A 12,314-nucleotide genomic window follows, 5' to 3' on the forward strand; every position below is an offset into this window, starting at 1 on the left:
GATGGCCACATCAATCGGCAGGCTAGCCATCAACACAACAGGCCTGTCGAGGAGGACAGTTGGCCTGCAAATTGAGATGGGCCATTTTGCTGGGGATGTTGCCAGGGGCCTGGGACGTCTCACACATATCATTGAACTAATGGAGACACGTGAGATGTCGAGGGCCACCTGGGAAACACCCCAAGATAGTGAAGAGGGCTCCACAGTGAGCAGTGTTTCTGCCACTGACAGTAGGGTGCTAAGGAATGGGAGGCAGAGCACCATAGATGCGGCTGGGACCAGCCAGGCTGGCAGGAGGGGCAGGAGAAGTTAGCCAACAGCCCGGACAAACAAATGTGGCACATGGCTTTAATGTGCCACATGAGTGGTTGGCATTTCCCTGCCCATGGACAATTGAATCATGTATATAGTTCATCCATTACATTATTAAAACTGTTATTTCTCTTCCACTTAACAAAAGGAGTGTCTGGTTAATGGGTGAGTATGGTGGGAGTTTACACATACCGTCCAAAATATTGCGTTGCGATGTGTTCCCGTCTTAGTCTGCCTTGATTAGCTAGACTCCTATCCCCATGATGGCGGTGTGGTTGTTCTTGCTCTTCCTCATCAGGATCTGGGTCTGCAGGGGTGAGAGGTAGCCCACGTCTGGTGGCTATGTTGTGGAGGATGGCGCATGCGACCACAATTTTGAAGGCGGTAATGGGGGTGTATTGGAGGGCGCCTCCGCTGCGGTGGAGGCATCGGAATCTTGCCTTCAGGAGTCCGAAGGTGCGCTCGATCAGGTTCCTGGTCCTCTTATGCGCACTGTTGTATTGCCTCTCTGATTCATTGCTGGGTGTTAAAAATGGAGTCATGATCCATGGCCTTAGAGCATATGCACTGTCACCTGTTGGGCACAAAAGTACACTGTTAGTAAGTCCAGATAGTCGTGCACAGTGACCTGTGTGTGTGTCTGCAAGGTGTATGCAGCTCTACCTAGGAGGTATCCGTCTCCAAACTCCCCACGTTCCAGGCGTTGATGGATCCCACTATGTCTAAAAATGTAGGAGTCATGGGTACTGCCTGGAAACTTAGCTACGATGTCCGTGATGACGTAATGGGCATCACAAACAACCTGTATGTTGAGTGAGTGGGTACACTTTCTGTTGCGAAAAATATGTTCCAGATTAGCGGGGGGCATATTTGAATGTGTGTCCCATCTACACATCCAATGACCTGGGGGAAGTGGGCAATGCGGTAAAAGTCCAGCTTCGTGCTGTTAATTTCTGCCTCATTCCTTGGTAAGTATATGAACTGAGACCTGTGCGCTACTAAGGCATCTAGGAATGCCCTGAGGAACCTTGACACTGCACTTTGGGATACCCCACCTCCCACGGCAATGACCCCCTGATAGCTCCCTGATGCCAAGAGGTGCAGTGCGCATAGTACTTGCACATGCGTAGGGATGGCGCAGCCACGCAGGGTCTTGTGTTCTAGCTGTGGTTTTAGTAAATCTATTAATTCTAGAATGGCAGCGCTGCTAAGGCGGTATTTAGCATAGATCTCCTCTTCAGTTTGCTGGAAAAGGGTCTGCCTTGTTCTATATATCTTCTCCTGTCTGTGGCCCCTCCTCCTCCTCTGCTGGGCTGCGTAGACTCTCCTCCTCACTGCTATCAGGTATATGTCCGCCATCTTGAGTGACCCAGATGCCTTCTGGGTCTCCTTTTATACTTTGGTAATGGTTACCACCTGCTCTGAGTTAGTGGTAAATGCGACTTGCAAACTGGGTTTTTTGCGACTAGTCGCAATTTGCGAGTTGCAATTGCATAAGCTTTGCGAGTCGCAAATTGCGACACGCACATTGCGGGTCGCAAAAGGGGATCGCAACGGGTGCGACTCGCAAACGGGGCACATCGCTTTTTGCGAGTCGGAAATGGGCTTTTTGCATCCCATTTCCGATTTTGCACTGTCGCAAATTGCGATTCTGCCCGTTTGCAAGTCGCAAACCTTTGCTACATCTGGCCCATAGTTCTTCCACCCAAGAATATTCACACCTTTCAGAGAAGCATACAACTTAGTGTGAGCACACTGAGCTTTAAAACGCTGGATCATTCTGTTAAAACTCAATACATTAATCTTACCACCATCAAATGGCCTTTATCTCAATCAAACCCCCAAAGATTTCATGAAATGTTTCCTTTCAGTGATCATCCATTGCAAACCAGAATCTACCATAAGCAGTAAATGATAGAATTAACACCTGACACATGGGAGGTCATTCTCTGACTTCCCCCACACACTCAACCATTGCTTTAATGTATTTGAACCACACTCAAAGCTCATCGATATCACACTTAAATTCGTTCTTGGAACCACCACGTTCCTCTTTTTCCATTGTGCATTCTATTTTATTTTTTCTATCCCCTTTACTACTATTCTTCCAATTCTTACTGACTCAAACTGCACACCCCTACACCCTTCAACTCACTTCTAGCTTCATTACCAATTCTCATCTGGTTTCAAACTATACCATGGCCTAGGCAGTTGAAATAGCATCCTGCAACTTGGGAACCTCCCAATACCCACAATTGTGCTTGGATCTTCTTGCTAGGTATGTTCATAATGATCTGGTCTATGATAATTTTATCTGCCCTTCCCACGAAAGAGCATGCCATAGAAAGCGCTCTGAGAGCAGTCAAAGATTTAACAACAGACTCCCCTTCTCTCTGTGTATGCATATATAATTTGTTCTTTCCAGAGCAGTACTAACATTTGGTTTAAATATCCCTTCAATTCTCAATAATGCCTCGTCAAATGCATTATTATCACCTTACCCCATGCTGGGGTATTATCTGTGGCAATGACCAATAAACAACGCAACCGTCTAAATGCGAACAACATTTTGGCTGTTTCCATGGCCTTCATGTATGTAAAAACTTCTCCGTCCATCTACTCCAAGCAACTGGAGGCTTACTCTTCGGTTAAATAGATTTTGGGAGAGGATCAAATTGCATCTTGGCAAAAAAAGATAATATGGAAACAGAGCATCACGAATTACAATATTGTCCGTTAAAAATGATCCTGTGTGCATAGGACAGATGAAGATTGTAGAAATATTCCAAATATCTGGACACTTTGATAAATGCATGTACTTCACAGATGGAGAGTTAAGACAATTCTATGTTATCTATCATGCAGTTAAGAAATTACTTACACAGTATTCCTTGTATATGGAAAATGTATGTAAGCGTATCGCAGAGTATCGTCCCTTACAATCATTTGATGAGTACATGACCCACAAGAAAATGCACGGCTATCAACAGGGACCTCAAACAGATATACACACTAACGTAATCTTCTTTAAATGACAGAACGATATTATGCCACCTGTTGGAGATGAAAGCATGTGCCATAAGGCAGTGCTGCTAGAAAGAAGACACAGCATATGTTTCCCTGAAAATGGAAATTCCAAACGAAATACAGACTCTGACTGCACACGCAAGTTAAACAAACTGAGAACTGAGGTAGTATCCTAAGAAATGAGAAAGACGTAACATCCACAATTTCCAATGCTGACAAAACACAGATCAGCAGGAACAGTCACTTTTAAGGATTCAGTTGACACACCCGAATTACGTAAATGTCGTGTACACTCGGAAGAAGATCTTGTGAATTTTCAGCGTTGGCTTTGCGGTGGAGTACTTTTTAAACGAGTGAAATTTTGCACCAGGCTAAGGACACTTGAAAGCACCCAGGCAGAGGGAAAATAGTAATGGGCTTTTCTTTATAAACAAAGATTACTGGAAAACAAAAGTTCAGAATAAGCCTCACTCTGCATACTCTCACAATTTGAAGTGCATGAAATCACCTTTGTCAAATGTTCATGTCGTCATATAGTTGTATGTCATGTGTATATCAACGTTGTAAAATGTGAAATTTGTATGGAAACATCTGACTTGGCCTGCATAATGATAATTAAACAGTGGCGGTTGGCAAAAATGGTGGGGCGTAATATGTAAAAATGCATACATGAAGTACATCAAAATACATATTTAACAAATAAAAAAATAAAAGATTTACTTACCTTAGCATGTAGCATGTCCTTGTTGTTTTCCAGTCCTTCTCCGAGCGTGAGGTCCCACAGCCAACTACCTTATCCAATCCAGACGCTGCTCCCATGCTGTTAACCAGCATGAGTGAAGCGGCTGAATTGGCTGGAGCAGGCTGCCTCAGCGCCCCAAAAGACACTGGAGGCCTGTGCCTGCTCCCCAACCCTGCTGGAGAGGTTTGAATTGGGCATGTCGGACTGCCCATGGCAGGATAAATGACCAAACCTACATGCACACTTCAAACTGAAGTGGCCACTCCTCATTGCTGCCAATCAATAGCAAAGATCCACTGACCCAGCCCTCACACTCCGTTTGGAAGAGAGTAAAAAAATAGTAGTAAAATCATTTTATAACTATTTTACCTTTTAACTTTCTGTAGCAGTGTGTGGGGGTTGATGCTCCTCTGGAGGAACCACTGCTGTAAGTAAATGATACTAGATGAAAGAAATGAGAGGTAGCATGATGAATAAAGTATGCATGATGCTGAACCACATGAAGTAAATGATAATCGATGGTGAATCAGGGATCCTTCTTCCAGTTTACTCAAAGAATTATGCACACTAACTTAGCCTTCTTCAAATGACAGAATTATATTTTGCCACCCAAAGCTGGCCCTTGCTCGGACAGCGCCCTGGGCAGAAAGACATGTGACACCCTCACTGCTGAATAAAATGAGGCAGCAAAGAAGCCCTTCTGTGTTCACAGTTCAGTCCCTGGCTCAGTGTTTGGCCTTTGAACACAAACATCTTCACTTCCCTGCCCGCCCCCAACTCACCTTAATCACCCACAGATTAGGTTTGTCATGCTAATGCCAAGTTGTTTGTTGGGGATGGTTTTTTTTTCTGAGTGCCAGCAGTGGGTGACAGGGAGATGGGAGGACAACAAGGGGGGTGACAAAGTATTAAAGCACTGCATGCAGCATATTTAAATGATAAAAAGTATTTTGCACTATATCACTGATGCCAACTGTGAGAGGTACTGCTGTTTGCCTGACCATAATGCAGACAGCTCTGTGTGCCCCTCTGTAGATTGATGCCCTAGGCTTGAGCCAAGCTCACCCATGCCAAAAGGTGGCCCTGGTGCCACCTGTTAGGATTGTCTTGCTTCCAAAAGATGAAAGAGTTTGAGAAACCTTGATCTTCACTAGCACTCATACCACACCTCTATGCGTAGTACACCAATTGGTGCTTGAGCTCTGCAGACAAACAAACTCCATCAGGGCCTGGAAGGCACCACACATCAAGCAACTTCCTGCTGAAGTGGGAAAGATCTTCAGTGAATCGGTCCAAATCTGAAATTGACCAAACTAACTTTAACTGGAGTTATAAACTCTCATGTGGGTTATTGGGGACAACTACACCAATGTCTGTGCTGACTGTGGCAATACGGTTTAGTCTATTGTTAGACCTGGCATCCTTAGTGGTGTTTCCCCCTAATTGTTTGCCTTCAGACCTCCAGTTTTGCTGGCCTTAGGACACTGCACACTTTACCACTGTTAACCAGTGCTAAAGTGCTCGTGCTTGCTCCTTAAAATATGATAGGATGTCTTATATCCAATTGGCATATTCAACTTAATTGTAAGTCCCTAGTAAAGTGGCACTACCAGTGCCTCAGGCCTGTAAATTAAATGATATTAGTGGGCCTGCAGCACTGATTGTGCCACCCAATTAAGTAGTACTTTAAACATGTATCAGGCCTGCCATTGTAGCGCGTATGTAGTTTTAAACTGCCATTTTGACCTGGTAAAATAAACCTTTTGTCATGTCCGAACCTTAATTTTTGATACAGAAAAATCACCTCTAGGGTAGGCCCTAAACAGCCTGCAATGTATTTAGAAAGCATGACATTTACTTTTCAGTTTTACATGTCCTGGTGTTGAAAAACCTTCTTAATTCATTTTTCATTACTGCAACTTTATAACTTTGGAGTTACCTTATTACATTTTTTAATTGAAATTTTCAAATGGGAAAAGATAACCAGTTTATGTTTGTGTTTCTGGAAATGTAATGACAAATCCTAACTTATGGTGAAGTCAGATTTTGAATCACAATTCTGAAAATGTCACTCTTAGAAGTTGGCACTTTCCTGCCTTATCCATTTGGTGCCTGCAGGCTGTCTCTGTGTCACATGACTGGATGTAGTTGACATTTGGGATTTGTTTATTCCTTTGAGAAAGCCCCACACAATGGGGTGCTTAGGTGTGACTGGATAGGCCATCACTGGCAGGATAGGAGGGAGGAGCTGGGCTCAGCCCCGCATAGACTTGAATAAGCTGTGTCCTGTTTCCACAGGGTGCACACTCCCTGTAGTTAGTCTGGAGCGAGTGCCAGGAAAGCAAAGCACCTGTGCACTTCAAAGGCATACCTGTGGAAGCTTCCCCCCATTTTGGAGGCACAACTGGATATGAATACTGGACCTCAGACACCAACTCTTCAGTGCACATTTGGACCTGTGAATACCTTACCAGGAAGAAGAACTGCTGTGCTGCTGAAAGGACTGCCAATCTGCTGGACTGCTGCTCTGAAGGCCTTCTGCCCTGCTGTGCTGACATGCTACCTGCTGCCCTCTTGTCTGGGTGAGAAAGACTCAAACCGCTTCTCTTGAATCCAGAACACAGAGTGACTCTGAGGGCTAGTTGGGTAGCCTCCTTAACTGAAGCTTCAGGAACACAACAGGCTTCCAACAACCTTGCACCTGCACGTGGACTCTACCAACTGTGAGTCTACCCTCCCAAGTGGTGTCACCCCTGTCCTGGCTCTCTAGAAGTGGCCTTATGGTGCTCTGTTCGCCTCTGTGGATCCAGTGGAACTGATGCATCTCCTCTGCTGTGTGCAGCAAACTTAAGCAGAACCGATTCATGGCCACCGCTACGTGAGTTGGACCTTTTGCAACAACCAACATCGAACAGTAGCTTATTGGAACCGCCTCTGTGCAATGCATTCTCAGCAAAGGAACTTGCATCCTTCATCGATGGCAGCCTCGAAGCCGCTGCCGGACTCCAAAACGCAGCTTCGCAGCTCTTTGGAACTGACCCATCCCCTGGACTGTGGGCCACATACTCAATGATGGACTTGCAAGCCCCGCTGACGGGATCCTCAATGATGATGCAGGCCCTCACATTGCAGTTTCACTGCATCTTGGAACTGACAAATCGATTCGGCTCCACGATGCATCCACGATGTGGAATCTCGCAATGCTCAACAAACCAGGATTTAAGGTACTTTGTTCAGCCAGCCTAACTGTGTCCCTGTAACCAGCCTATGCTACAACGCAGTGGGTGTGATCTTGTGCCACTATCCTGGTCCTATGAGGCCAGATAGCCACAGTTGGCTTTTTATGGTTTGTGGCACTATTTTCAATTAAATCTGTAAAGTTGCATATCTCTGCCTCTTCTGGCTGAATTTTTGTTGGTTTTTTAATCTGGTTTTATTTAGTAGAGAAAGTTCTATTTTTCTAACTTCTTGTGGGGTCCTCCTTGTGTGGTGTTTTCCACTGTATTGCTGTCTGAAGTGTTGCACAAATAATTTACACATTGCCTCTGAGTTAAGCCTGTATTCTCTCTGCCATGCTACCAGAGAGTTGACAACAGGTTAATTTACGTTTGGGTTGTGCCTCGCCCAATCAATGTCTGTCGTTGCTGCTTGACCAAGGCTTCCTCGCCACTCAACCAACATCCCAATTTCTTACATCTATCGAATCATCCCCAGCATTTTAAAGTGATTGGGTGGCACAGAGATGCTCTTCTTAACAAAGAGTGCCTTACCAAAGAGTTTCTGCCTGCCACTGCATCATGCGGACACACAAGACAAAAATCATAACATCAAGACTGTATTGCTACCACACATATAAAAGTCACTATTTTAAAAAGTAAAGTAACAACAGTGGCATACTGGCACCTAATAAATTTATAACCTCCTTGTCGTCAAAAAGTGGTCACACTTCAAAATCTAATTAGCACTTTTTGAATTACACAGAAAGAGATTTGCCCGAGGACCTTGATAAAAAAATCATTGCATGGGAAGCGTTGCAGAAAGAAATATATCTTGCAAATCTGGAAAAAAAGAAAAACGAAAGCAATGAAGAAAGACTTAAGAAAACATCTTACAAGTAAGTCAGATTTTTTGAGTAATGCTAAGTTTATAATGGGGTTGCAAATTCTGTGGATTGAATTTCTCAGCATCAAAGCCATTTTAAAGAAGTAATACATCCATTTTACACACCATGCTTAATGGGGTAGATTTCATAAGGGAACGAGATAAGTAAATAATCAACATTATGTTACAATGCAATTTCCATAATATATTTAAAAAGGACTATGTATGATTTTCCAGAGTAGTGAATGGATAATTCTATGTTTACTTTGTTTAATTTGTAATAGAGCCATTCACATAATTAAAATGATTGAATTGATTACACAATAATATAGCGTATGGGTGGGGAAAGTAGACTAATTTTGAAGGAATGCTTTGCGAGAAATGGACTACAGGGAATGATCCATCACTGCAGATTATTTTGTAGCCATGTTTTCTATAAGTGTACCTCTCTAAGTCAGGAGGTGACAACTATGTTTAATAGAAAATTTTACTTTTGATGTGTATCCTGATAACGGCATCAAACTTGGACCTCCAAGTCCAAATAGAAGCGCTTTAGTTAGAGAACAATTTTTTGAGGCACATCGTATCTGTTGGCTGTGACCTTGAGGGTTTTAAATACATTTGCAGACGCACCGACCTACATCATTCAGCAGTTGAAGGATTGGGTGAAGGAAAAAGAACCATGTTTTCTATCAGCATCTCTTTCAGCAGATGAATTGAAGACTCTTACCCAATGATCTACTTCTTTCCAGAAGATGGAACATAATCACACAATCCTCCAGGATTTCATTTCTGTCCCTGCATAATCTTAAGGGACTCTTCCAAAATCAATGCCCTATAATATCCGAAAATATGAGGAAATGTGATACGGTCCCAGACAGCATATGAGCAGCTACCGTTGTTTGAAAGTCTGGCTCTACGGCAATGTGTGCGCAAAGTGGGTACCAAACATTTACCATGGAATGCTGTTTGTTTATACCACATTTGCTTTGGCTTTGCAGTAGGATAGCAACAGAGATGAGGAGTTCCTTCAGAACATTGGGTGTTCTGACTAAGACCACAGAATTATCTGAGTAAAGAGAAGGAGTTTCATCACCTCAAGTAGGAATGAGGTGAAAACTCTACTTTACACCAAGCTGAAAAGGGTAAGAGCGAGAAGGCAACTTTTTTTTCATCCCTATGTTTGTGGTGAATTTCCTCATCAGTTAACCGTTAATGTCAAGCGATATTTGAGATGATGAGCAATACTATAGTTTACAAAGAGAATTTATCACTTGGGTGTGTAGGTTTTCCTTCTTTAGTTTCCATCACAATAGGTCTGTGTCCTTGTGACTGAATGTTTCAGTGATGTCAGGAAGACTGTATACAGGCCTATTTTTGTTTGTATTCAGAATCTGCACACAAATATTTGCAAGAAGACTTGTTTGCTTGTTGAGCAGTCTGCTTTAAGTCCACTATGGACTGGTGATAGGATGGTGATGTCTTTCATACAGGTTTGCAAATTTAGCAAGACTATTTATGGGACAATCTTCTACCTGGTGACAACAATTAATTGGAGACAACACTTACTGAGTGTCCATCACACTTCAGGGAAAGTTGCAGCAAAGAATCGGCTATGAAAATAATTGAAGATTCTCTTCACATACTAGACTCTGATGTGTCATGCCTTATAATACATCTGGACCTTCCAGTAGTTTTTGACACAGTAAACAACTCCAAACTCATGAATATTTTCAGAGAAATAATAATTTTAGAAGCCACTGTTTTAAACTGGTTCATTCATTGGGTAATATATGAACAAGTTTAAAATAGTGGGCAAAGAGTTAAAAGTTGAATATTTCTTGGCTAAGTCAAGGAGTACCCCGGGGTCCCATACTATCACCAACACTTTCCAACCTATATATAGAACTTTAGCCAAAACACTAACCTACTCAAAATCTTAATACCATTTTCAAGCTGATGATAACTAACTCTGCATAAAAATCTCATCAACAAACTACATCCTGTCTCTATTGCAAACACAGAAGGTAAGTCAACCATGGACAACACAAAATCACCTTCATCTGAACCCCCTCTAAGCAGAATTTCTACTGATTTCTCCCAGGAATAGTACCATCCTGGTTCAACAATGGCTCAACACCTTGAGAACACTAGACCAAATATGGAAATTATGAATTGTGCAAAATCACTTCCATCTGGAAAACCCTACCTATAGTCTCACATAAATATACTAGTTAACCCCTTATGTGCCGGGGACGTAATGGTTACGTCCACCGGCACAGTGCTCATGTGCCGAGGACGTAACCATTACGTAATCAGCACTGAGCTCCCTCTGTGGGCTTCCCTCCTGCCCCCCCCCAAGGCAGGGATGGAAGGGGAGGCCCTTCCCCTTCCACCCCCGACCCTCACTGACCCCCCCTAGTGATGTCTGATGACGTCATCGCGCTGGAAGCTCAGCATTTCTCTTCCGATCATCATGTGATGGAGGCCCTGAGAGGCTGAAAGGAATTTCCTTCCCTTTGAAGTCTCTCAGAGCATTTCAAAAGCCGGATCGTAAAACTCTCAAAATCATCCCACTTGGAATTGTGAGGGCTGCACTTTATGGACTTTGGGACGCTGCATGCAGAAAAATCCTAGACACATCTGAAAACTAAACATCTGGGTGATTCCAGAGTGGTGTGTTTCACATGCACCAGCACCATTTTTGTACCCACAATGCCCTGCAAACCTCCAACTTTGCTGGAAATCATACATTTTCCCCACGTTTTTGTGATGGAACCTTGCAGAATCTGCAGGAATCCACAAAATTCCTACCACCCAGCACTGTCTCATCTATACTGATAAAACTTCGAATGCACTTGTCAGCCTAAAAATGTTTTTTTTTTGCAAACTGCCCTTTTGGACCCCCTTTGATTCCCCCTCAATAGCAACATGTTTTTGGCTCTTCCCTTTCACAAGCACTTGGCCCACCTACACAAAAAAGGTATCATTTTTACCAGGAGACTGAGGGAAACATTGGGTGGTATCAAATTAGTACCAGTGTGGTGATCCCACACAGAAATGTGGGAAAAATGTGATTTTTTTAGCTAAATTTGAGGATTCTGGGTAAGAAAACATTGGGGGATCCACGCAAGTCACACCTCACTGGACTCCCTCGGGTGTCTAGTTTTCATAAATGTCTGGGTTTGGTAGATTTCCCTAGAAGGCTACTGAGCCCAGGACCAAAAACGCAGGTGCCCCCCACGCAAAAACAGGTAGTTTTGTATTTGATAATTTTGATGTTTCCAGTTAGTGTTTTGGGGCATTTCCTTTCGCAGGCAGTAGGCACACCCACAAAAGTGAGGTATCAATGTTATCGGAAGACTTGGGGGAACGCTGGGTGGAAGGAAATTTGTGGCTCCTCTCTGATTCCAGAACTTTCTGTCACCGAAATGAGAGGAAAAAGTATTTTTTGGGCCAAATTTTGAGGTTTGCAAAGGATTCTGGGTAACAGAACCTGGTCAGAGCCCCACAAGTCACCCCATCTTGGATTCCCCTAGGTGTCTAGTTTTCAAAACTGTGCAGGTTTGCTAGGTTTCCCTAGGTGCCGACTGAGCTAGAGGCCAAAATCCACAGCTAGGCGCTTTACAAAAAACAGCTTTGTTATCTTTGTGAAAATGTGATGTGTCCACGTTGTGTTTTGGGGCTTTTCCTGTCGCGGGCGCTAGGCCTACCCCCACAAGTGAGGTACCATTTTTATCGGGTGACTTGGAGGAACACTGGGTAGAAGGACATTTGTGGCTCCTCTCTCATTCCAGAACTTTCTGTCACCGAAATGAGAGAAAAAGTGTTTTTTGGCCAAATTTTGAGCTTTGCAAAGGATTCTGGGTAACAGAACCTGGTCAGAGCCCCACAAGTCACCTCATTTTGGATTCCCCGAGGTGTCTAGTTTTCAAAACTGTGCAGGTTTGCTAGGTTTCCCTAGGTTCCGGCTGAGCTAGAGGCCAAAATCACAGCTAGGCGCTTTGCAAAAAACAGCTCTATTTTCTTTGTGAAAATGTGATGTGTCCAAGTTGTGTTAGGGCAGTTCCTGTCGCGGGCGCTAGACCTACCCACTCTAGTGAGGTACCATTTTTATTGGGAGACATGGGGG

At 43.6% G+C, this 12,314-nt stretch overlaps 1 protein-coding gene across 1 annotated transcript in view; it reads left to right on the plus strand.

Annotated features, from left to right (window-relative positions):
- Nucleotides 1–12,314, plus strand: part of TRPM5 (transient receptor potential cation channel subfamily M member 5) — a 462,539-nt gene that overhangs the window by 342,609 nt on the left and 107,616 nt on the right. The window contains exon 21 of the mRNA XM_069221458.1: nucleotides 8,063–8,195. Coding sequence (XP_069077559.1) covers nucleotides 8,063–8,195 — 133 coding nt within the window. The remainder of the gene's footprint in view (nucleotides 1–8,062; nucleotides 8,196–12,314) is intronic.

The sequence above is a fragment of the Pleurodeles waltl genome, chromosome 3_1 (genome assembly GCF_031143425.1).
Source record: "Pleurodeles waltl isolate 20211129_DDA chromosome 3_1, aPleWal1.hap1.20221129, whole genome shotgun sequence".
Classification (NCBI taxonomy): Eukaryota; Metazoa; Chordata; class Amphibia; order Caudata; family Salamandridae; genus Pleurodeles; species Pleurodeles waltl.